This window comes from Crocuta crocuta, unplaced genomic scaffold (assembly GCF_008692635.1).
Source record: "Crocuta crocuta isolate KB4526 unplaced genomic scaffold, BGI_CrCroc_1.0 scaffold246, whole genome shotgun sequence".
In the NCBI taxonomy this organism is placed as follows: Eukaryota; Metazoa; Chordata; class Mammalia; order Carnivora; family Hyaenidae; genus Crocuta; species Crocuta crocuta.
The window spans coordinates 3,330,952-3,356,430 of record NW_027531902.1 but is presented as its reverse complement, the minus strand read 5'-3'; the positions used below and the strand labels follow the sequence as shown (position 1 = coordinate 3,356,430).

At 38.7% G+C, this 25,479-nt stretch overlaps 1 protein-coding gene across 3 annotated transcripts in view; it reads left to right on the top strand.

Annotated features, from left to right (window-relative positions):
• ZNF512 (zinc finger protein 512) overlaps positions 1–25,479 on the top strand; it is a 31,580-nt gene that overhangs the window by 1,056 nt on the left and 5,045 nt on the right. Inside the window, exons 3-13 of one of the 3 annotated variants that reach the window (XM_077774150.1) lie at positions 8,921–9,102; positions 9,538–9,633; positions 9,921–10,004; positions 10,670–10,794; positions 11,333–11,419; positions 11,806–11,904; positions 12,520–12,687; positions 15,866–16,060; positions 22,135–22,236; positions 23,179–23,241; positions 24,393–24,491. In XM_077774150.1, coding sequence (XP_077630276.1) covers positions 8,921–9,102; positions 9,538–9,633; positions 9,921–10,004; positions 10,670–10,794; positions 11,333–11,419; positions 11,806–11,904; positions 12,520–12,687; positions 15,866–16,060; positions 22,135–22,236; positions 23,179–23,241; positions 24,393–24,491 — 1,300 coding nt within the window. Of the gene's footprint in view, positions 1–8,917; positions 9,103–9,537; positions 9,634–9,920; positions 10,005–10,669; positions 10,795–11,332; positions 11,420–11,805; positions 11,905–12,519; positions 12,688–15,865; positions 16,061–22,134; positions 22,237–23,178; positions 23,242–24,392; positions 24,492–25,479 lie in introns of all 3 variants that reach the window. The other 2 variants (XM_077774149.1, XM_077774151.1) reach the window with 2 other exon arrangements.

The following is a 25,479-nucleotide window of genomic DNA, read 5'->3' as shown; positions in this document are numbered from 1 at the left end:
GTGAACATGAGACGGACTGACAAAAATGCCTGCAAGAAATCCTTTTATTTTCAGACTGCTTGGCTTTAAGACTGGTTTATTATTTTGTAGACTGAATGTGCTAACCTTTTCCATATTTGTTAGTACAAAATAGATTCTTATTAATTAGATACTCACTGAAGGGGTTAATTCATTCAGATAACATTTACTAAGTATCTGTTATGTGGCAGCTGTGTAGTAGGTTTGATATACAGAAAGAAAAACACAGAACTAATCTAAAAGGGAAGATAGGCAAGTACATCAACATGATAGAGGGTAATTAGATATTTTTAAACAGGAATTTAATATAGCATTTGGGGAGGGGGTGATAGTTCAGAAGGGAAGAGTTGCCAGAGCAAATCACTTCCGAACAGACGTGAGAGTCAAGGAGTAGGAAGAAAGAAGGAAAGAAAGAAAGAAAGAAAATCAAGGAATATTGCAGTTAGCTAGAAGAAAAAGGTATTTTTCATAGAGAACAGAATATGAATAGATAAAAGCATTTAATGGAATAGCAAGTGGGTAATTGTTAAGAAATATAAAGAATAATAGGGCCTCATCTATTAATCTGAATCAGAATCATAGGAGTTAGGGTGTAGGAATCCTTATTTTTAACCGACTTTCTAGGAGATTGTGAAGTTTGAGAAGTGAGCCTAGAAGAGACTACAGGATGAAGCCCTGAAGAATGTCAGCATTTAAGGATTGGGTAGAATGAATGGTGGCTGCAAAAGAAACTGAGATGAACTAAAATAATTTTCTAATGAAATCTAAGTAGTTGCACTTAGAGAATGAACTACAGTCTCTTAAAAATTTTTGGCAGATCAGAGAGGAATTGAAAATAGGTTAAACTTTTCATCCTTGTAATTAGAAGCTGAGATTGAAAAGTAATGCCACAGACAACAAATTATAACGTCACTACAATTATGATCATATTGTTTGAACTTTTTCTTGCCATAGTTATAGTGAGGGAAGTTTGAGATTAATTGGGGTTTTTACAAATAATCAAATACCCTCATTTGACAAATACTGTGAAATACTTGATAACTGGTTTTGGTGAGTCCTTTAAAAGAGGCCTAGAGGGAGGGATTCCTTAACCATATTAACTTAATTCCCAAGATGTTAATCATGCTGATCATGTGAACTATAAATATTTTTTACTGTGCTTGTACTTATTCACGGGAGGGGATATGGGTATATCTGAGTCCTATACTGACAGTAAAGAAATTCCTATGAGGACAGTTTACTAAGAGGAGTCACCTGGAACTTGACTCCTAATGGCTTGTTGATACTATCAAGTCTTTCTAGTAGATATTGTTCCCATTTTTTTGGATGGTGGGTTTTAGCCCTAGAGGACTGCCATTTCCTATAAAAATTTTTTTTAATACTTTTATTGAGGTATAATAGAAATATGATATACTGTATATTTAGTTTACATATTTAAAGTATACAGTATGATTAACTTTGACATTTATAAGTAATCATAACACTGTCACCACAATCAAGATAACATTTCCATTTCTCCCAAAAGTTTTTTTGGGGTCCCTTTGTAATCCATTCCTTCCTCTACTGCTGTTCCAGACACCACTGACCTTTTTTTCTGTCACCATACAGTGGTTTGCATGTTCTAGAATTTTATAGATATGAAATCATACAGTGTGTTTTCTTTTTGCATGATTTCTTTCACTCAAAATAATGATTTTTGAATGAAAACTAGTTTTTATTGCTGAATAGAATTCCATTATGGATATACCATGATTTGTTTAGCCATCTATGTTGATGGACATTTGGCTTATTTTATTTTGGAGATATTAAAATAAAGCTGCTATGAACATCCACGTGCAAGTGTCTGTGTAGAAAAATGTTTTTTCAATCTTGATAAATGCCTAAGATAGAATTTGTTTACTAAGATATACCATTTTAGGTTGGTTGGGCCATATGTCAGGATTATGTTTACCTTTTTAAGAAATTACCTGTTTTCTAAATTGGTGGTATTATTTTATATTCCTGCCAGCAGTGTATGGGAATAAGTCTTAAATTTTGGCCAATTTTATGGGAGTATAGTGGTGTTTCATTGTGATTTTAATTTGCATTTTCCTAATGAATAATGATGTAGAACATCTCTTCATGTGCTTACTAGCCATTCATGTATCTTTTGGGAAGTGCCTGTTCATATGTTTTGCCCACTTAAAAAAGTTGAGCTGTTTGTCTTACTGTGGAGTTGTAGTATTTTTAAAAATTCTGTTCTGAATACAGTTGCTTTATCTGATAGATGTGTCTTGAATATTTCCTTCCAGTGTCTTGTTTGCATTTCATTTTTTAATGGTGTCTTTTGAAGACCAAAAAATTTAAATTTATCATTAAAAATGATTAAATGTTATTGTTTTTTCCTTTATGTGTCATGCTTTTTGTATTCTATTGAGAAACTTTGGCATCCCTAATTGCAAATATTTTCTCATTTGTTTTTTCTAGAAGTTTTCCAGGTTTTACATTTAGATCTATGACATATTTAGAGTTAATTTTTTGTGCATGATGTGTCATAAGAGTCAATGTTAATTTCTTTTCATTATTTATCCTGTTGTTAAGACTTCCCTTTCCTTGTTCAATTACATTGGCACCTTTGTCAGAAATTATTTGAATATATATATGTGTGGATCTGTTTCTGGACTCCTTATTCTGTTCCATTGATATACATATCTTTCTTTTTGCCAATACTAAACTGTCTTGATACTATAGGATTAGAGTAAATCTTGAAATCAGATAGGATAAGTCATCAAACTTTATTGTTCTTTTTCAAAAGATTTTTAGCTATTTTAAGTTCTTTGTCTTTTTATATAAATTCTAGAGTCCGTTGGTCAATTTCAGTAAAAAGAAGCATGCTAAAGTATTGATTGGTATTATATTGAATTAGGAGGTCAATTTGGGGAGAATTGCCATTTTCAATATTGAGATTTCTGATTTATGAAGATGGCATATTTTACCATTTATTTAGATCTTTAACTTCTCTCACCAGCATGCTGTAGTTTTCATTACAAAAGTCTTGGTTATCTTTTGTTAGATTTGTTCTTAGGTATCTTATGTGTTTTTTGTGTTAAATGATACTATTTTATAAGTTCATTTCTAGGTGGTGGTTGTTAGTATCTAAGAATATGGTTGATTTTGTGTGTTAACCTTGTATCCTGCTGCTTGCTTAATTCATTTTTAGTTCTAGAAGTTTTTCTGTCTATTATTTGAGATTTTCTTTGTAAACAAACCTATAATCTGCAAGGAGGGGCAGTTTTACTTTTCTCCTTTTTGATCTTTATGCCTCCTCCTCCCCTTTAAAAAGGTTAAAAGGGCACCCGGGTGTCTCAGTCGATTAAGCGTCCAGCTACTGATTTCCACTCAGGTCGTGAGCTCACAGGTTCCGGGTACCCAGCCCCAAGTTGGGCTCTGTGCTGACAGCATGAGCCTGCTTGGGATCCTCTCTCTTGCTCGCTCGCTCTCTCTCTCTCGCGCTCTCTCTCTCCCTCTCTCCCTGTGCCACCCCTCCCCCCACCCCTTAAAATAAATAAACTTTAACAAATAAAAAATATATATAAAGGGAAAACCCTTATTGTAGTGGTATTCAACAGTGGAACCAACCATTCTGGGCTTAGGGTTTTCTTTCTGGGAAATTCTGATGATAAATTAAATTTCTCTAATAGACCTAGAGCTTTTTAGAGTTCCAGTTTCATGTTATGTCAGCCTCAATGTGGGGCTTGACCTCCCAAACTGATATCATGACCTGAGCCAAAATCAAGAATTGGGTGTTTAACTGGCTGAGCCACCCAGGTGCCACAACAATCTGACTTTAATTGGAGTGTTGAGACCGTAAACATTTATTTGTTTATCCATCTATTTGCCTACTTTTAAAGTTTATTTATTTATTTGAGCAATCTCTACTTCCAACAGCTTGAACTCACAACTCCAAGATCAAGACTGAGCCAGCCAGGTGTCCTGAGACCATAAACATTTAAATTAATTATTGATATGGTTGGATTTAGGTTTGCTATTTTATTATTTGTTCTCTGTATCTTTTTTTTTGTTCCTTTATACCTTATTTACTCTCTGATTTTAGTTTATATATTTGATTTTTGCTGTTTTCTCTATTTTTTTCCTTTCTTTCTCTTGTGTGTAGTACTTGCTTTATGATTTACAATATGCATGCCTGTCATTTCATAGGCTATTTAGAGTTAATATACTACTACTTTGTTTAAATGCAGAAGCCTCACAGCCATGTAAATTCCTTAAGCCCCTGTCTGCTGACCATTAAGTTATAGCTGTCATACATATTACATCTACCTATGTTCAAAACTTTGCCAGCTAATGTTAAACTTTAGTTTTAAAGAGGGTTTTTTTGTTTTTTAAATATGTTTACCCATTTCTTTTGTTCTTTCTTCATTCTTAAAAACTAGATTTCTCTGTAGTATTATTTTCCTTCAGCTGGAATAATTTCCTTTAGCATTTCTCGTAGAGCAAGTCTGCTGACAACAAATTCCCTTTTTTTTTCATCTGAATAAGTATGCCTAAGGACTATTTTCATTGAATATAGAATTTCAGATTAAGACATTTTTTCTCTGAAGATTTTAAGGATGTTACACTGTTTTCTGTTCTCTTTGGTTTCTTTTTTAAGTTTTTAAAAAAATCTTTTTAATGTTTGTTTATTTTTGAGAGAGAGAGAGAGAGAGTATGTGCGTGTGTGCACAAGCAGGGGAGAGACAGGGGGAGGTGGCAGAGAATCAGAAGCAGGCTTTGTGCTGACAAGCAGAGAGCCTGATGCAGGGCTCAAGCTCATGAATCATGAGATCATGACCTGAGCTGAAATTTGACGCTTAACTGACTGAGCCACCCGGGCCAGGCGCACCTGTTCTCTTTGGTTTCTATTGAAAGTTCTTTGATCATTCAAATCGTTGTTATACACACACATACACACATATGTATACATATGTATATATACGTATTCAGAAATATGTGTTATTTCTTTCTAGCTGCTTTCTAGATTTTTTTTTCAACAGTCGCTTTTGAACATTTTCATTAAAATGTTTCTAGGTGTCTTTTTCTTTGAGTTTATCCTCTTGAGTGTTTGTTGAGCTTCTAGAATCTGTAAATTAATGTCTCATTAATTTTGGGTGATTTTCCATCATTATTTTTTAAAATGTATTTTTGTGCCACAGCCTCTTTTTCCTCTCCTTCTAGGATTATGGCTAGACTTAAGTTAGACCATTTGATGTTCACCCACAGTTTGTTGGGACTCTGTTGACTGTTTTTCAGTCTTTTTTCTCTATGTTCTTCAGGTTGGTTAATTTCTATGGATCTGTCTACAGGTTCACAGGCTCTTTTCTTTGTCATCTCCATTCTATTATTGAGCCCATTTTTAAATTTCAAATATTAAATTTTTAGTTCTAAAATTTCAGTTCTTTTTATTTTATTTTATTATTATTTTTTGGTTTCTGCTTTTCTGCTGATAATTCCTATCTTTTCCTTCACTTCAAGTGTGTTTTCTTTTATTTCATGGAACATACTTATAATAGCTTCTTTAAGTCTTTGGTAGTTTTGACATAGATCATTTGGGGTTGGCATTTGTTTGTTACCTGTTCCTTTCAGAATTATTCACATTTTACTGTCTCTTTGTGTATTGAATAATTTTGGAATTTATTCCCAATATTGTAAATATTATTTGTATAGACCTTGGGTCTTTTTAGAATCTTCTGGGGGATTGTTGCTGTTTTTCTTAAAACATTTTTTTTGTGTTTATTTTTGAGAGAGAGACAGAATACAAACGAAGAAGAGGCAGAGAGAAAAAGAGACAGAATCCAAAGCAGGCTCCAGGCTCTGAGCTGTTAGCACAGAACGTGATGTGGGGCTTGAACCCACGAACTGTGAGATCATGACCTGAGCTGAAGTCGTAAACCTGACTGAGTCATCCAGGCACCCCATCGTTGTTGTTTTCATTTTAGCAAGTAACCTTTTTACTGTTCAGACCATCAGTTCTGTTTTGCTTCTGAGGGCATTGGTTCAATCTTAGTTCCATTCTTTTTTTCTTTTTTAAATTTTTTAATGTTTATTTATTTTTGGGGGGGAGGGGCAGAGAGAGAGGGAGACACAGAATCTGAAGCAGACTCCAGGCTCTGAGCTGTCAGCACAGGGCCTGATGCGGGGCTTGAATTTATGAACTGTGAGATCATAACCTGAGCCTAAGTTGAACGCTCAACCTACTGAGCTACCCAGGCGCCCCTTAGTTCCGTTCTTCTGAGTCTTTGCTATGATAGTTGAAGTCTGTTTTGAATAGTTCAGGGGTTTGGTGGAGACTTTTTCAGGTGTTTCAAGTCTTGTTTCATTTCTCCAAGTTTTTGATACACTGGTTTGGGTCAGTCTTTTACTAGTAGCTCAGCAGTTGGTCTGAGGCTTGTGCAGTTTGTTAAAATCTTATTTCACTTTTTGAGACCTTTGCTAAGCTGATTTGGGTATGCTCCACACATACATGGCTCAGATTAAGCTGTGATTTGTATGAATTCAGACAGAATTATGGAATCACCTTCTTTGCCTATCTCTTTTCCACAGGTCCCTCACACTTTTTAGTCTATAGAGACTCCTTTTCCTGGTTTCTCTTGGAATGTAGGTTGCCCATGCTGCTCTGCACATTGGGCCCACCCTTATTGCAGAGCCACATGTGAGGGAAAACAAAAAAAAAATGAGGAAACACACCCCATGTGAGTCATTTCTCCCAGTTTTGACTCCTCTCCACAACCCACCTGCTTGTCTTTTCAGAATCTAGGATTTTCAGTTGTAATCAGCAGGAGGGATGGGCTGTAGTGGGCTTATGCAGCACGGCAGAATCAGGACTTTGCTGTGTTAAATTTGTAATTTTGGATCTTATGTTCAGAGAAGTGAAAATAATTCTTCCCTGCTCATGGTATACTGACATCATCAACCCCTATTATTTTTGTGTTTTCCTGGTTTCCATTTTCATCTCCTTCCAGAGGCAACCATGTTAGCAAGTTTGACATTTGTCCTTAAATATTTATGAATCTTTGTAAACTAGTACTGTTTACACGTATATTTGTTTTTCTATTAAAATTTTTTTAATGTTTTATTTATTTCTGGGAGAGAGAGAGAGAGAGAGAGCGAGCAGGGGAGGGTCAGAGAGAGAGGGAGACACAGAATCTGAAACAGGCTTCAGGCTCTGAGCTGGCTGTCGGTCCAGAGCCCGACGTGGGGCTCGAACCCAAGAACCGTGAGATCATGACCTGAGCCAAAGTTGGACGCTTAACCGACTGAGCCACCCAGGCACCCCTGGTTTTGTTTTGTTTTTGATGTTTATTTATTTTTGAGAGAGAGTGTGAGCAGGGGAATGGCAGAGAGAGAGGGTGACATAGAATCCGAAGGAGGCTCTAGGCTCTGAGCCATCAGCACAGAGCCCGATGTGAGGCTTGAACCCACAGGCTCTCGAGATCATGACCTGAGCCAAAGTTAGATACTCAACCGACTGAGCCACCCAGGTGCCCCTTTCGTATATTTGTTTTTAATTTACTGAATTACATTACATCTTGTTCTGTTTCTGTTTTCATTCAACAGTATGCTTTTCGGTTATGTTCATGTCAGTGTGTGTAGAAGTGGTTTATTGCTTTGAATAACTGTGTAGTATTCCATTGTAGGCATATATCACATTTTACTTATATACTTTTTTAAGAATGGTCACCTAGGGGCACCTGGGTGACTCAGTAGGTTAAGTGGCAAACTCTTGATTTCGGCTGAGGTCATGATCTCACGATTCATGAGATTAAGCTCCACATCGGACTCTGCGCTGACAGCACACCTGCGTGGTATTCTCTCTCTCCTTCTCCCTCTCTCTGCCCTTCCTAGGACCACTTGTATGCCTGTGTGCTCGCTCTTTCTTTCAAAGTAAATAAGTAAACATTTAAAGTGTTATATTGAATCTGCCAACTTATCCCTATTACAAAGCCTTAGTTCAAGTCCTTATCATCTCTTATGTATGCCATTACAATAAACTGCTAACTCTTCTCTTCTCCCTTTATTCACTTTTCCTCCATGGGTCATCTTCTGTATAGCATCCGGAGTGATCTTTGTAAACCATAAACCTAACACATGCCTCACACAGATCTTTAGCTGGAAAAGGATGTTGCAGAGGTTCTTGGACCACAGTTTGAGAACTGCTGCTCCTCTGTGCATTATGAGCCTCCTAAAAGATACTTTGTAATTACTCAGTAATGTTTGTTAACCACATCATGACTGGCCTTGGATTTGGGAACTTGGATCCCAGTATATATCGGGCTTCTCTGGCCAGCCTATCTCAGACAAGACAGCACCTTTTCTTTAACTATGGGAACTAAGAATCATGTTGCCTAAATTAAGACAGGACAGCCCTTACACCAGCTTTAGGGAGGAGGCTAAGGGAGAGGGATGATGGATCAGACGAGAGCCCTATAAACTATTCTTTTCCTCCTTTATTCTCAGGGATACTAGTTACTGTCCCTCTGTCAGAGAAATAGAGATGCCTGGTTATAGATTTGTTGGATCTTCTGAAGGGTCATAGAACACCCTATTACTTTGACTACTTTCATTTCTTTGATCAATCTAGGAAAGAATGCCTACTTGGAGTGCGGAGTGACCATTAATGTGTACTGCTTTTTCTTATATACTTTTCTCTTACATAGTTTTCTCTTATTATACTACAATGAAGTATAATAATTTATATGTTGCATTTGGTCAACCGTTGTAATTGTTAGATTACAGTCTAAATCCTGTTTTTATTATCAGGCTTCTTAGTTTTTGCATTGGTAACCAACTTATCTTCTAATGATATAAAATAACCAATAGGCACTTTAATCTATTTGTGGTATATATATTTGTGTCATATTAACAGCAGGACCCAGTGCTCCATAAAGGATAATAGTTTCCAGTACACTATCCCTCACGAGGACTCCTTAAGCGGCTCATCATCTGCTTCTTCATGTGAGCCAGTGAGTGATTTTCCAGCATCCTTCCGAAAATCTACCTACTGGATGAAGATGAGAAGGGTCAAGCCAGCTGCTGCTTCGCGTGTTGAAGGTATCAGTATCTCTGCCTTATTTCAAAGACAGCATTCTCGAGTTAACTGCTGTAAATGGTTCTTAAAGTATTATCATATACGTTTCTCACATCTGTGTCACACACTGTTAAGCTTTGCAAACTGTCCTTTTATTTTAGAGTGAAATTCTTACTCCTCTAGGTTATATGGGTATCAGCCTTTCCTCTTCAAATGATTTGAACATCTTTCCCATTATACCAATTTCATCCACTGTTGAAGTTTAGAGGCATTTACTATTCATAGGGAGCAATTGATCACTTGGGATGGAGAACAGTTAAAAAAATGAAATAGGGAGGTCAAATGAGGTTTTTTCTTTTCTTTCTTTCTTTTTTTTTTTTGTGATGACATTTTGAAGGCCTAGATGTTCACTTGTAAGCCATACTGAGGGTTTTGTTTGTTTTTCTGTGGTATTTCAGGGTCAGGTGGAGTATCAACCAAAGGAAAAAGGAAACCCAGGCAGGAAGAAGATGAAGACTATCGAGAATTTCCTCAGAAGAAGCATAAGCTTTACGGTAAGGGAGTAACTTTGCTAATTCTTTCCCTTGGGTGCCTCGGCTTTATTTAGAGGTAAAAAGGGGAGAGAGCTGAGGTTTTGGCCCTTGGAGCACTGCTGAGCCCTTTGTGTTTTTTTTTTTTTTGGCAAGGAATGGCTTCCATAATGCCTTTTATTTTTCCTGTCATAACTTAAGGGAGATGGTGGTTGAAGGAGTGGGCCGTAGGGCGTAGAAAAGAGGAGGGAATAGGAACAGATCAAGTAGCAAAGGTGATATGTTGGGCTTCAAGTCTCTGTCTTGTGTAGGGAGGAAGCAACGGCCTAAAACTCAACCTAATCCTAAATCCCAGGCTCGTCGTATTCGGAAGGAACCACCAGCATATGCAGCAGGTATGTTTTCTGTTGGAACCTTTGGGGTATCAAGGTGTCTCACTCTGTTTTTTGTTGTTGGTGGTGGTCATGGAATGATGTAGCAAAGAGTTTCTTTAAGGAGGCAGTTATTAAGGCATGGGTTTGGAGGCCAGTTCAGACCCTCCTTTAAGTTTTGGCTCTTAATTCGTTTTCTGGTCTGCCTTCATCTAGTCAACTTCTGCAAGCTTAAGTTACCTTGTCTCTAAATAGGGATAATGAAGGTAGTCAGAATTTTCTTGGAGATTAAATGGGGATAAAAACGTTTAAGAATGTCTCAGGCACACAGGAAACAGCAAATTGGCTATTATGTATCTCAGTATCCCATTATTATATGCTACTGCGAAAATGTTGCCCATAGTTGGTTAAACCTCAGTAAAGCTAGAAGAAGAAAATGTTTCCCACTTCTTTAAGCTGATGGGTTTTTGAGTGGTTCTCAGATGGTTTTTGTCATGGAGGATTGAGTAGGAGTCTCAGAAACTCCTCACTGTCTGAAAAAAAATTTCTAGACAATTATATACAGCCAGAGTCTTTTCCCCAGAAAGGGAAAAAACTATTTTATGATACTTTTACTAAATTCCAGGAATATGCTTTCTGTTTTGAGAGAATTCTGCAGATTATGAAGTGTTTCTTTCTCTCCTTTGTAGGCAGTGTGGAGGAACAGTGGTATCTAGAAATCGTGGATAAAGGCAGTGTCTCCTGTCCGACCTGCCAGGCAGTGGGGAGGAAGACCATAGAGGGCTTAAAGAAACACATGGAAACCTGCAAACAGGTTAGAGACTTTGTGGCATTTCGTAAGGGTTATGACCTCTTCCAGTTCCTTGGACAACTGTCGCTGTGTCGGGTGTGCTGATGAACTGTGGAGAAGCTGCAGCATTGTGTTACAGGGAAAACAGAGGCTTTTGTGTCTGACAGACTTGGATTTGAATCTTCACTTAGCTACCTACTAGTTGTGTCATTTAGCTTTTTATGTGTGGACCTCAGTTTTCTCATTTATGTTATAAATTATAAACATAATTTTGTGTAGTCCCTGAGGGGACAAGAAGAAATAATAACATGCTAAGTGCCCACCACATTACTTGGCAAATATTGACACTGAGTAAATGGTAATTCTTATTCCTTTAAAAAATGAGTTATTTTTAGTTATTTGCCCTCAAGGATGTGACACAGAGGTGGTGGGGTTTGGAGATTCATGGACTGTTGGGTTTGGGAAATAAAGGAGACACAGACGAGAGCATCTGGATAAGACTTTGTTACATTCTGTTTCTCTGTTGAATAGCCTGACACTGAGCAGTATTTCTTCCTTGTAGGAATTGTTTACTTGTCATCATTGTGGGAAACAACTTCGTTCACTGGCGGGGATGAAGTATCACGTGATGGCAAATCATAATAGCTTGGTAAGAGTATCTTCTGTCCTGTATGAGCCTGCATGTGTTTGGAAGTCTTAGATGAGTGCAGATAACCCAGTGGAGGTGGCTAAGGCTTTGGGGCTTTATAGAACATTTTTGATAGAAGAATGAAACCTTTGCGGTGGGTATTTGTGTGTTTAGGTTAGCCCCAAAGCTTCGTCTCCTGGAAGATAGAGGCTCTGAGCTCTTATTTGCATTACATTTGCTTCCTTGTCTGTCTAGGAGAAGATGGAAAAAGCCAGGAGTCAGATAACTAAGCTTCATGGGCATCGGCTTAGGTGCTAGTCCAGTCCTTGATTCTCCTATGATACATTTTTTTTCTGTATCTGTCTTTTCCATGTATCATCCGCTTGTTTGCTTCTCTTGCTTTCCAGCCCATTTTGAAGGCCGGAGATGAAATAGACGAACCAAGTGAGAGAGAACGGCTCCGAACGGTTCTGAAGAGACTGGGAAAGCTCAGGTGCATGCGCGAGGTAAGCTCCCAGGGACAGCGTCTCCTTCTGTCTGGAGTCTTGTGTCAGCGTCTTTCTGTTCTTTCCTTCCATTTCTCCTTCTCTCTCATAGACCTAGTTCTGTGTCATCTTACAGTGTAAGAGTGGCTCTTGCTTTTCCAGGTGTTTTGAATTCATTAATAGCTCTTTATTTTCTTTCTCTTCTCCACAAACTTACTTTCCCCTCCTTTCTCTTTGTTCAAAGGAGTTTCTTTACCATCCTTCTTTAGTGTGATGAAAAGGATCTTAGCATTCTCTCTGTGAGGAGCTTTGCCATTGCTGGGTGTTTGATACTGGGGTGGAGTCAAGTCACAGACCAGAGAAGAAGCTCTGTGACAGAGGAGACACACAGGTCCAGTTTCCTGAATGCTGACTAAACTGATGGACTGTCACGGTTGGTGGTAGACAGGACAGCCGTTAGGTCAGGCACAAGGGCCAAGGAAGAGTTGTGCCAATGGGAAGTGCTGGAGAGGGTCTAGTGATACCAGAGGATCTATCTATATGCCATGGTGGTTGAGTGCTTTGTGGCTGTTGAGAGATTGAGAAATCATGTCAAAAGATGTAAGATTATAGTTCAGGCCTTTCTCCTGTGTTCAGAGTTGCTCTAGTAGCTTCACCAGCATCATGGGATATCTGTACCATGTCAGAAAATGTGGCAAAGGGGCTGCAGAGCTGGAGGAGATGACCCTGAAATGTCACCACTGTGGAAAGCCATATAAATCGAAGGCTGGACTTGCGTATCATCTGAGGTCAGAGCATGGGCCTGTGAGTACTGATTACTTTCCAGACCCTGTTTGGGGATCTATTTTTTGGGGACTCCTTACCCCGACATCTTCCCATACATCCTCAGTTCCTCATTTGTATCCCCTTATAATCTTTGAATGCTTTTATTTTCCCTTCCTTGTTTTTCCTTGGTTCTCTTATTTCTGCCTTTTGAACATAATTAATTTAGAGAAATCAGAGTTCAGTGTGTAATCTGTGCAGAAGCAAACTCATTATTGTATTTTTAAAGCTTAAGGCATTCTGCTTTAGCTAGAAATTTTGTGGAAATCTCTGTCCAGCTGGTTCTTCCATCCCAATTTTTTTGTCTTGACTTTTTCCCCTTGTTACATTTCTAGGCTTCCCCTACCTCATTTTTTTAGAGTTCAGTTTCAAGGTATAATTTACATATGATAATTAATATTCACTTTTTTGTTTTTAATTTTTTATATATATTTTTAGTGTTTGTTTTTTGAGAGAGACAGAGTGCGAGTGGGGGAGGGGCAGAGAGAGAGAGGGAGACACAGAATCTGAAGCAGGCTCTAGGCTCCGAGCTGTCAGGACAGGGCCTGATGGGAGGCTTGAACCCACGAAACGTGAGAGCATGACCTGAGCTGAGGTCAGACGTTTAACTGACTGGGCCATCCAGGCACCCCAATATTCACCCTTTTTAGTGTACAGTTATGAGTTTTGACAAATACATAGTCACATAGTCACTACCACAGTCAAGATCTAGAATGATTTGACCACTGATTTATTTTCTGTCCCTATAGTTTTGCTTTTTTCACAATGTCCTATAAATGGAGTCATACAATATATAGCCTTTTGAGTCTGGCTTCTTTCACTTAACATAATACATTTGAGATTCATCCATGTGTTGCATGTATCATTAATTTATTTCTTTTTATTTCTGTCTAGGATTCCATTGTATGGATGTTTCACAGTTTCTTTATCCATTCACCAGTTGAAGAACATTTGGGTTGTTCCCATATTTTGGCAGTTACGAATAAAGCTACTATAAAGATTCACATAAAAGGCTTTTGTGTGAAAATAAATTTAATTTTTCTTGGGTAAATATTTAAGAATGGGATTGCTAGGTCATGTGATAAATGTACATTTAACTTTATAAGAAACTGCCAAATTCTTTTTCAGAGTGGCTGTACCATTTTGCCTTCTCGCTAATAAAATATGAGAATTCCAGTTGCTTTGTATCCTTGTTAGGACTTGCTATTAGTTAGTTTCATTTTTTTCTTAGCCCCATTCTATTAGATATGCAGTGGTATTTCACTGAAGTTTAAATTTGCATCTCCCTAGTGATTAATGATATTGACCATCTTTTCATTTGCTTATTGGCAATGTCAGTTGTCAGTGAAGTGTCCTCTTTAGTGAAGTGGCCATTGAAATCCTTTATTATTGGAGTTTTGTTATCTTTCTATGAAGTTTTGAAAATATTCTGAGTTTTTTATATTTTTTGGAGAGAAGTCCTTTATCAGATACACGTTTTGCAAATATTTTCTCCCAGTCTATAGCTCGTTTTTTCATTTTTTTATAGTGTTTTAAATTTTTTTATAAATTTATTTATCTTGAGAGGGAGAGAGAGCACAGAAGCTGGGGAGGGGAGAGGGAGAGAGAGAATCCCAAGCAGGTTCTGCTCAGTGTGGAGCTTGATGCGGGGCTTGATCTCACAACTGTGAGATCATGACCTGAGCTGATATCAAGAGTCAGATACTCAACCGACTGAGACACCCAGGCACCCCAATAGTGTTTTTCAAAGAGCAGAGCTCTTAAGTTCAATTTATCATTTTTCCTTTTATGGGTAATGTTTTTTTTGTTGTTGTTGTTTCTAAGATCTCTTTGCCCAGCTCAGTTTTCTTTTCTTTTCTTTTTTTAAATGCTTTTATTTAATTTTGAGAGAGACAGAGTGAGGGAGGGGCAGAGAGAGAGAGGGAGACACAGAATCTGAAACAGGCTCCAGGCTCTGAGCTGTCAGCCCAGAGCCCGATACGGGGCTCGAACTCCTGAACTGCGAGATCACGAACTGAGCCAAAGTCAGACGCTTAACCAACTGAGGCACCCAGGCACACACCCCCAACCCAGTTTTCTATTGGTGCTATAAAAAATCACAAGGGGCGCCTGGGTTGCTCAGTCAGTTGAATGATTTTGGCTCAGGTCATGATCTCACGGTTCTTGGGTTCTATCCCTGCGTCTGAGCTGTCAGCCCAGAGCTTGGAGCCTGCTTTGGATTCTGTGTCTCCCTCTCTCTCTGCCCCTTCCCCACTCACACTCTGTCTCTCAAAAATAAAGTAAAACGTTAAAAAAAAATCACAAAATTAATGGCCTAAACAACTGCTGTATTAGCTCAGTGTATTAGGCCTGAAGTCCAGGTATAGCAACAGCTCAGCTGGCTCCCCTGTGTAGAACCTCACCAGGCTGGCATCAAAGTGTCAGTAGAACTATTCCTTTTTGGAGGCTCAAGGGGAGAATCCATTTTGAGGCTCATTAAAATTAAGACTTGAGTTCTATGCAGTTAGTTGTGGGCCCTCATTTCCTTGCTTGCTGTAGGCCAGGAGTTATTCTCAGGTTCTGAAGGCCAGCTACGTTCCCTGGCTCGTGGTCCCTTCCTCTTCAAGTCAGCAGCAGTATTGAGTCTCTCATGCTCTGAATCTCTCCTGCCTTTTCTTCTGTCACACCTCTCTTCCTTACAGTCAACTGATTCTGGACTTTAGTTAGATCTACGAAGTACCTTCATATCCGCACATGGATTAGTGTTTGAATAACTGATGACTGTAGCCTCACCACGGTGACACATCAAAAAACCATCACATCCAGGATTACAAAAATTATCTCCCTTCGTTCTCCTAGAAGTTTAGTAGTTAAATGGGTTACATTCAATTCATTTTGAGTTAATTTTTGTATGTAGTATGAGATAGGGATGGGTTGAGGTTCATGTCTTTGTACGTGGCTATGTCTTGACCTTTAACTACTTATTAAACCAGAACAGATTTTACCCTAAGAAGTGTTTTATACCAGCAAAATACGTATTAAGGTGGTGGAGCTTTATGCTAGTGGTTAGCAAGCTAGTGAATAGCTTTTGATACTTAGAGCAGGAAGGATAGCTCTTAATCATTGGCTTTGGTGGAAGCCATGTCTCAGGCCCGTGTTTTGCTATGTCTCATTCTTGCAGATCTCATTCTTTCCAGAGTCAGGACAGCCAGAGTGCTTAAAGGAGATGAGCCTGGAGCCAAAGAGTGGGGGTCGAGTTCAGAGGCGTTCTGCCAAGATAGCTGTGTACCACCTGCAGGAACTGGCTTCTGCCGAACTGGCCAAGGAATGGCCTAAGAGGAAGGTGCTTCAGGATTTGGTACCTGACGATCGGAAGGTAAAGTAGAATCTTGTGTTAATGTTGAACCATGTCTGATGTTGTGCTTACTACATATAGAAAAGTAAATGGACTTGAGTACATGATAAACAGTATTTTGCTTCTTACTCCTCAGAGATGGAGTATGTCTGATCCAGCTTGAGTGTTTGGATTCATGTGGGTCCTAGAGAGACAGTCTGTTTTCAGAAGTTCCTTAAGGAAGCCTCTTAATTTTGAACTGCTTCTGGAGGGAACCTGAATTTCCAGATTAGTCTTTTTTAGTCTTTGTTTCCACTTTCTTAGTTTGTATGTAGTAGTTTATATTTAGTTTAGATAAATGCTTTCAGTTTGTTTTTCTAGCAACAGAACTCTTTTCCCCACCCACTCTTTTTTTCCAAATGAAAATTTATATAAAACAGTATGTAGAGTAACTTAAAATGGAGTCACTATGGCACCTAGGTGGCTCAGCCGGTTGTGTCTGACTTTGGCTTGGGTCATGATCTCACAGTCTGTGAGTTTGAGCCCCATGTTGGGCTCTGTGCTGACAGCATAGAGCCTGGAGCCTGTTTCAGTCCTGTGTCTCCCCTCCTCTCTCTGCCCCTCTCCTGCTCATGCTCTGTCTCTCTCTCAAAAATAAACATTAAAAAAAATAAAAATGGAGTTGCTCTGCATTAACTAGAGGTAGTACTTGGCCTTCTTGATACTTTTATCATTCCTTCCATGGCCCCAAGTGTACTTTTGAGGGTTACAGAACCCAGCTTGGAAGGCTTTGGCTTAAAATAGATCATAGACCAAAGGAACATTTTTTGGCCAAGAGGAGACAAGGAGTATATGACTATGGGGTGTCATGGGAAGGGCTTTGGAGGATATACAAATAAGGACTAAGGTTAGAGCTAAGGACCTATTACTGGTATCAAGAAGGATAGATTAGATTTGGCCTAGGGCTCTGACTCATGAGGAGAATGTCATATACTGTAAGAAAATATCAATTCCTAGAAGTTGATACCTTTTATTTGGTCTAAACATCAGCCCTATTGGTGTCCAAGGAGTTGGACCCTGTTCTTGAATATCAGAGCGTCCTTTTTTGGTTCATAGTCACTGCTACCTTTTTCCTGTCACAAACTCAAGTACATGGTTATCTAAATTCAGTTTAAATGTGAATTTTGTACGGTGACATGTATCTTATGATATGTAGTCCATTTGCTTTCACTGTGCATGTTCTGTGGCAGGGAATTTGACATAAATATTTGTTAGCTGATTGATAAGGTTTGATAGTCTTATCTAGTAGATATTTTCCTAAAATCATCAGTTTTATAGTTTGACGCTGTCTGTGTATGTGAAAGCTATTATTATTTTGCTTTTTTTAAACTAAAATTTTAATTTGAATAGAAAATTTATTCTTGTTGTTCAAAAGTCAAAATGATAATAAACATTGAGATATCTCACTCTCACCCCATCCTTGTGCTAGCCTGTTTCCATGGTAACCATTCTTACTGGTTTCTCGTGTGTCCTTCCAGTGTTTCTTAATGCAAACACAAGCAATATGGTCTAGGAAAAACTCTTGTGTTTTCTTTTGCTCTCATACTAGTACACACTTAACAACACTTCTGACACAGATGTGTGGAGTTTTTCCCACACAGACTAATTTTCTAACACCACCTGCGTGTCCTACAATTTAATTCAGTCCTGACACTGTCTACCTGGAGTTAGTGTCAGGTCCGACAAGGTGAGGGCTCAGCCTCACAGGACTGCTCCAGTTTCAGGTGCCTGTCACAAGCCTTCCAGGTTGTCGTCTGTACATCTGACTGATGGGGCTATAAATTGGGGTTCCCATGACCCCCTCCTTGGTTTTGGTAATTTGCTAGCATGGCTCACAGAACTCAGGGCAACATGTTTACTGGTTTGTTGTAAGGATATAATAAAACTTGGAAATGAACAACCAGATGACGAGTTACATAGAGCGAGGGCTGGAAGAGTCTCCAGCACAGAAGTTTCTATCCCTGTGGAGTTAGAGGCGCATCACCCTCTTGGCACATATATATGCTCTCTGAACCCCATAATTTTGGGATTTTTATAGAGCCTTCATCACAGAGGCATGATTGATTAACTCTATTTCTAGCCCCTTTTACTCTCTAGAGAATGGGGAATAGGTCTGAAAGTTCTAAGCTGCTAATCAAGGCTTGGTTTTTCTGGACTAGTCCACCCAGGAGCGTACCAAGAATTACCTCAACAGAACAAAAAAGACTCCTATCACCCAGGAAATTTCAAGGGACTTATGAACTCTGTACCAAATACTGGTATTACTCAGAAATTTAGGAGTTTTAGGAACTCTCTGACAGGAACCAGGGTCAAAGACAGTATTAGCAGGAACTGAGAGCAGAGACCAATAAATATTTTTTATTATTTCACGAATATATATTTCTTTTTAAAAAATGTTTCCATTTGTTTTGAGAGAGAGAGCACACAAAGCAGAGGAAGGGCAGAGAGGGGGAGAGACAGAATCCGAGATAGGACTCGAACTCATGAATTGTGAGCCCATGACCCAAGCTGAAATCAAGAGTCGGAAACTTAACTGACTGAGCCACCAAGGCGCCCCCCTGTATTCCTTTTTCAAAACTCTTTTTATTTTGAAATAATTTTAGACTTACAGAGCCATTGCAAACAGAGTTCCCATATGCTCTTTACTTGGCTTCCCCTAATGCCAACATCTTACATAACCAATAACATAGGATCCCATCAAGATCTCATATTTAATTCTCTTTACTGTGTCTCCTTAGTCTCCTCTCATCTGTTATAATTCTTCTGTCTTTTTTGATCTTTTGTGCTCTTGACACTTTTGAAGAGGACAGGCTGGTTATTTTGTAGAATATCCCTAATACAAATTTGTCTAGTGTTTTCTCAAGATTAAATTGAAGGTTCATGTTTTTGTGAAGAATACCATTGAAGCAGTGTTCATCCTTCTCAGCGTACCATATTAGGATGTATATGATGGTGATGTGTCTTTCTACTGATGATAACTTTGATCACTTGATTAGGGTGTATTGTCCAGTTTTCTTCAAGGCAAAATTACAGTTTTCCCCTTTGTAATTAGTGAATATTTTGTTGGGAGATTGACACTGTGCAACTACGCTGTGTCCTACGTACTTCTGCCCATTTACTGTAGGATCCATCACTGATTCTTGCCTGCATCGGTTATTATTATGGTTGTTTGCCTAATGATGGTTTGTGTTTCCATTATTTCTTCCATAAATTATTACTTGGAATTCTACTGTGAGAAAAAAATGTCCTTTTTTTCTATTAACCTATTTATACCAATATGGACACATGGGTATTTTACTGTAGGATTATAATCCATTGCTATTCGTATTCATTTTGTGGCTCAAATTGTTCCAGATTTGGCCACCAAGAGCTCTTTGAAGTGGGCACCTATGTCTTTTTGACATGCCTCTGTCATTTTTTTGAGTACTTTTTTACTCTTTGACACCATAATATGCTGTAGTCATGTATTCCCTTCCCCAGCCCTGGAATCAACCATTTCTCTAAAGAATGCTGGTTTCTTTTATTAGAGAATATGTTTAAAAACCAAGATTTGAATGCTGGGTAAACTCATTCCTGCTGGGATGTCATTGCTTTCGGCCCTCTTGGTGGATAGAGCTAGGATATATATGTATGTATATTCATAGATGAATAAACATTCTGTGTTCTTTTCTGTGTCTGTTTGTATACATATTTAAAGCCATGATACCTTCAGTTCCGATCCAACACCACAATTTCATTCTTGCTTTCCTCTGTGCTTATTTGTAATTCCTTTCTCCAACAGTAAGAAAACCCAGGTCTCATTGTCTGTAATATATTTACTTATTTGTTTAATCCTAGTATAACATAGTTTCACAGTTGTTGATCCATACCCCTGTAAAAACAGCTTTATTAGCTATAGAACAGTATTTGCAAATAGTTCTTTTCATCTTTAGCCTTACAGTATAGTCAAAATATTATTTTTTTTTAAGTTTATTTATTTATTTTGAGAGAGAGTGAGTGACGGAGTAGGGGAGGGGCAGAGAGAGAGGGAAAAAGAGAGAATCCCAAGCAGGCTCCGCACTAACGTGGACCATGAGATCATGACCTGAGCCAAAGTTGGATGCTCAACCGACCAAGCTACCCAGGTGCCCCTCAAAGTATTATTTTACAGTTATTTAGATTGGCTTTCTCCCTCACTCCCTTCATTATGTTTCTCATTTTTAATCCTTAGGTTCATGTGTCACTATTTTTACATTTTGAATCCCCCCTATATCCTGTTTAATTGAAACTAGTCATGTATCTTGCGGGGGGTGTGAAACAGTACCAAAGGTATTCTTAGAGAGTGGTCACTGCCCTCTTCCCAGCTTTCCCATTCCTAGTGCCCTTTTATTTTCTATTCCCACCCTGCTCCCCGCAAAGATAACCACACTCAGTTTCTGGTTTATACTCCCTGTAGTTTTATGGGGTGGAGGACCATATACATGCGTATTTTCCCTATCTTTTTTTTTTCTTACATAGAACCTTTTTTGTAATTTGCTTTATTTAATTTAGAAGTGTATCCTGGAAATCACTCCATATGTGTTCATAGAGATTATCCTCATTTCTTTTTTTATAGCTGTGTAATTATGATAGTTTATTATATGAATATAATAGTTTATGTAAATTTTCTTCTATCACTATAAAAGGATTTTAGATGGACCCATATATGCTAGCTGCAGAGGAGAGGAGTTGCTTATAAATAAAGCCAGCTCTGTGCTCTGATTCCTCTTAGAGATTTGACAGAGTTTCTTTAGGCTGCCTTCCTTATTTCCCCTTAACCTCTGTGGGTTTTGGTTCTGTTTTTCTGTCTTAGAGCATCAGCTTCTTTTCAGAGACTTCCATTTTCCAAGCAGGAGGATTTTCCAAGCTATATTTCACTGGAAATATAGCTACTACTTGTGGTGGACTTTGTAAGAACTGATTCTACAGGTGCTTGCTGTCTCTCTTCTGAAAACTACAGTAGTTGTAAGAACAGACAACTTAGGGGCACCTGGCTGGCTCAGTTGGTGGAGCACGTGACTCTGGATCTTGGGGTTGTGAGTTCGAGCCCCACATTGGGGGTACAAAGTACTTAAATAAATAAATCTAAAGAAGAGAGATAGAGAGAGAGAGAGAGAGACTAACTTGGGTCAGAGCATGTGAAGGCAAGTGTGAGGAATAATTTTGCTTAGGCAGTGTAAGTAAAGATCATGTGTTCCATCCCTGAGTTCTCTCACATCTTCGTTTTAGGTTGAACCTTAAGTTCTTTGTTTGAATTTTTAAAAATGTTCATTTATTTTTGAGAGAGAGAGAGACAGAGCGTGAGCAGGGGAGGGGCAGACAGGGAGAGAGACACAGAATCTGAAGCAGGCTTCAGGCCCTGAGCTGTCAGCACAGAGCACAATATGGGGCTTGAACTCACAAACCACAAGATCATGACCTGAGCCAAAGTCGGATGCTCAATTGACTGAGCCACCCAGGTGCCCCTGAATTTTTTGAATACCAAAAATTAACATGACACCTTTGAAGAAAAAGGACAAATGCAAATAGGCAGGGAAAAAACATTAAAGTCACTCAGAATTCTACCACCCAGAGACGACTACTGTTATATCATTTTGATGTATAGCCTTCTAGCTTTTTCCCCATTTATGTGTATTTCTGTTGCCTATGTTATATGTGTGTGTATATGTACCATATGTCTGAGTATACATGTATTTTACAGTACATATTTGTATCTTTGTCTTTTTGTAATCAGTATTTTAACTGTGTAAATGCTCTGTCACTAGCTTTTTAAAACTGTAGATGAAGTGCTGTATCTGAAAGTCTCCTGCCCTCTGTTAAAAATCAAAACTATTCTAAGATTAAAAAATAGACAGTTATACTTACCAGTTGCAGATAAATTTGTATTTAAAGGTTCTTACATACTACAGTATTTTTTGCACATGAAAATATGTTTGTCAGACTCCAGAATTACATAACCTAAAGAGTTGGGTGTGGAACTTTTGGGGTATTTTGGTTGGAAGTTGGATTCCCCCAATAAAATATTTCTTGTCTTGTAGTTAAAATATACTCGCCCTGGGCTCCCTACCTTCAGCCAGGAAGTACTACACAAATGGAAGTCAGATATCAAGAAATATCATCGCATTCAGTGCCCTAACCAGGTGGTTCTTTCTCATTCATTTATTCAGTAAATGTTTATCAAGTTTATCAAACTACTGTCTCAGTTACTGATTCCTTCATGACGAAGATCTGAACCTTAGTGGCTTAAAACATCAGTTGTTTTATTTGTTCAGAGTTCTGTAAATCAGGAATTCTGTTGGGGCTCAGAGAGCATTCTTCTGCTGTACATGGCATCAGCTGGGATCGCTCATGGGTTGTATCCAGCTGCAAGCTCACATGGGACCTGGATGTCCAAGATGGCTTCTGTGCAGCTAATTGAGCTGGGAACTTGGCTCTCCACATGGCCTCTCTGACATGAGGTTGTAGTGGGTTACCTGCAGGGTACATGGCAACTGACTTCTTAGAGTGTTCCAATAACACAAAGATGAAAGCTGCAGATCTCTCAGGCCAGCTTCAGAATTTGTTCAGCAATATTTCCATGGCATTCTATTGGTCGGAGGAATCACAGGGTTAACTCAGATTCAAAGGGAAGGTGAGAATAGACTCCACTTCTTACAGGGAAGAGTGGCAGAGAATTTTCATTATTTCTGTAATCTACCACAGCTGTATATGCAGTACTTTGGGAAGGAGGAAATCTACCAGAAATAGGAGACATATTTGTACTGAAGAAGGCAGATTTAAACAAAAAAACTGAGCATGCAATTTTCTGTTTCTCTAAGAGTCAGAGAAAAAGTATCAGGGAAGGGAATATCTTAAGCCTTTCTGAACAGCTTCTCCACCCTTTTTTTTTTTTTTTAAACCTTTCTGTGGTTTTCCTTTTTACTTTTGTGGCTTGTGTGTGAATTTTTTTCTGTTTGGTTTGTAGTGCAATTTATTGGGCTTCTTCCTCTAACTGTAGGGTTGGTCAGTGTGAATGGCCAGATTGCTAAGAGAAGGATATGGTTTGGTATAGTCTTCACATTATTTCTTCTTCTCTTTTTCAGGGTTGTGAGGCTGTCTACAGTAGTGTATCAGGCCTTAAGGCTCACCTGGGCTCTTGTACCTTGGTTTGTAACTTTTTGAACGCTTTATCTTAATGTGACCTCTAAAATAAAAGTCTGACATGGAAGAGAATTCAGTTTAGATGAACGGCTAGTCACCCTGTTTGCTGTTACGTTCAGAGGCTTTGTTTAGTCTTTTATGTCCTAAAGATTCTTGATCTGATATTGGATAGGATGCCAGCATATGACCAAGACACAGAAAAAGCCAATATAGCCTTAAGTCTTATCAATTGAAAAAGTTGGAGAAAAATATTAGTAGTTTTGAGTCTTTATCAGGGATTTAACTTCTACTTTGAGCCTCTCTTGCCCTGGGCCTGCCCTGTGTTATTGGGCCTTACACTTTCTAGAATTAATTTACATATGCTTGTCTGGATCGATGAAGATCCTCTAATCAGATCTGAATTATAGCCTCTGGGGATGGGAAGTAGACTCCATCCCGGGGTGTCAGGCAAACAGCCATTCACCTCACTGAATCTTTTCTGTGTTGGCCCAGGTACCCTACAACTCACAGGCATGGGGACGGCTGCCACTTTTTAATTCCATTCAGAAATATGTCCTCACACAAAATGAGCACCATGGACACTCAGAGCCTTAGGAAGGGAGAGAAAGCTCAGTTCAAGGCAGCAAGGGAGTGTAGAGATCCAAACCAGATCTGTCCACAAATGCTTAGGAGTTTGTCATCATGATCTTAGTTTCTGAGTCATTAAACCAGGCGTTATGGACGATACACCTCCACTTCTGGATTTCCCAGGCACTCTTTGGAGCAGTGGAGTATAGTGGGAAGAATTACACATTGGTGCCTTTGGTGAACTTCAAGAGTTTGATCATTTGGGAAGAGGAACCAGGAGAATCTGGAAGTGAAGTGACAGAAACAAGGGAAGATAGAAAAGTGTGATGTGTTATATAATAAAAGTAGGCGTACTTTAGATTGTGTTGAGGGGGTTGGGGTATTACATATAGAATTATATTAGGATAGATTTCCAGTGGTGATAGTTTGCCTAAATCTGGCTTCCCCAAATATATTGCTGTATTGGTTTTTCTTCCTTCTTCCTTTTGCTGAAGTAAAATCCCCTCTTCTCTATCGATCCCCACACACGGTCCAGGTATGTGTTCCTGAATTTACCAGTAATTCCCTTTTCTTTCTCTCTTGAAAACAGGGCAACTTTGTGGCTGGAAAATACAAGTGTCTTCTGTGTCAAAAAGAATTTGTGTCAGAGAGTGGTGTCAAGTATCACATCAACTCTGTCCATGCTGAGGTGAGGCCCCTGCTTTCCCATCATGTTTTTGTAATCCTGTGGAACCCATACACGTACCGCTAGAAAGGTGGAGTTTGTGTGTTGTTATGGGCTATGACTGCCAAGGAAAGTAACTTCAAAGCGGTTACCGGAGACACGGAGTTAAAATACTTTGTAAAATTAGATGCATAATTGTATTTTTCTATGAAAGCATTTGCAGTCAGTATAAGTCTGAGCATCCCTGAGCTCTTCTGATTCTTTTAAATTCGGTTAAAATCAGGCATGTGGGCACCAGGCTGAGTTTCCACCTTTGGAATTCTTGTTTCCTAGCAATCTCTATACTTCTGTTTTCTAGTACTTTAATTAATGTCATTGGGCAACCTGTTTTTAAGGTTGTTTAAAATACTGCAAAGAAACAACTGTGAAGGACATTAGTGAGACAGCTGGAGTCATTGGACTATGACTCTATTAAATAATCGTACTGAGTCAATGTTAATGTTCCCAAGTGTGATCATTGTATTGTAGTTTTGCAGGGGAATGCCCTGTTCTTAGGCAGATATATGCTGTGGTTTTTAGGAATGAAATATGTCTGAAAATAAATTGCAAATGGAAGAAGGAGGAAAGAAAGGGAAGAGAGGTTAACGATGGTAAATCTAGGATTCATTGAACTTTTATAACTTTTCTGAAGGTTTGTACGTTTTGAAAATTAAAAAATAAATTGTTTAAAAATGCTTTAAAGTTTAGGGGCACCTAGGTGGCTCAGTTGATTGAGCATCCGACTTCAGCTTGGGTCATGATCTCACAGTCTGTGAGTTTGAGCCCCACGTTGGGCTCTGGGCTGACAGCTTAGAGCCTGGAGCCTGCTTCAGATTCTTTGTCTCTCCCTCTCTCTCTGCCCCTCTCCTGCTCATGCTCTGTCTCTCTCTCTCAAAAATAAACATTTTTAAAAAAAATTTAAAAAATGCTTTAAAGTTCAGAAAGTCAAGGCTTTTCTCTTAGGGAAAGTTTT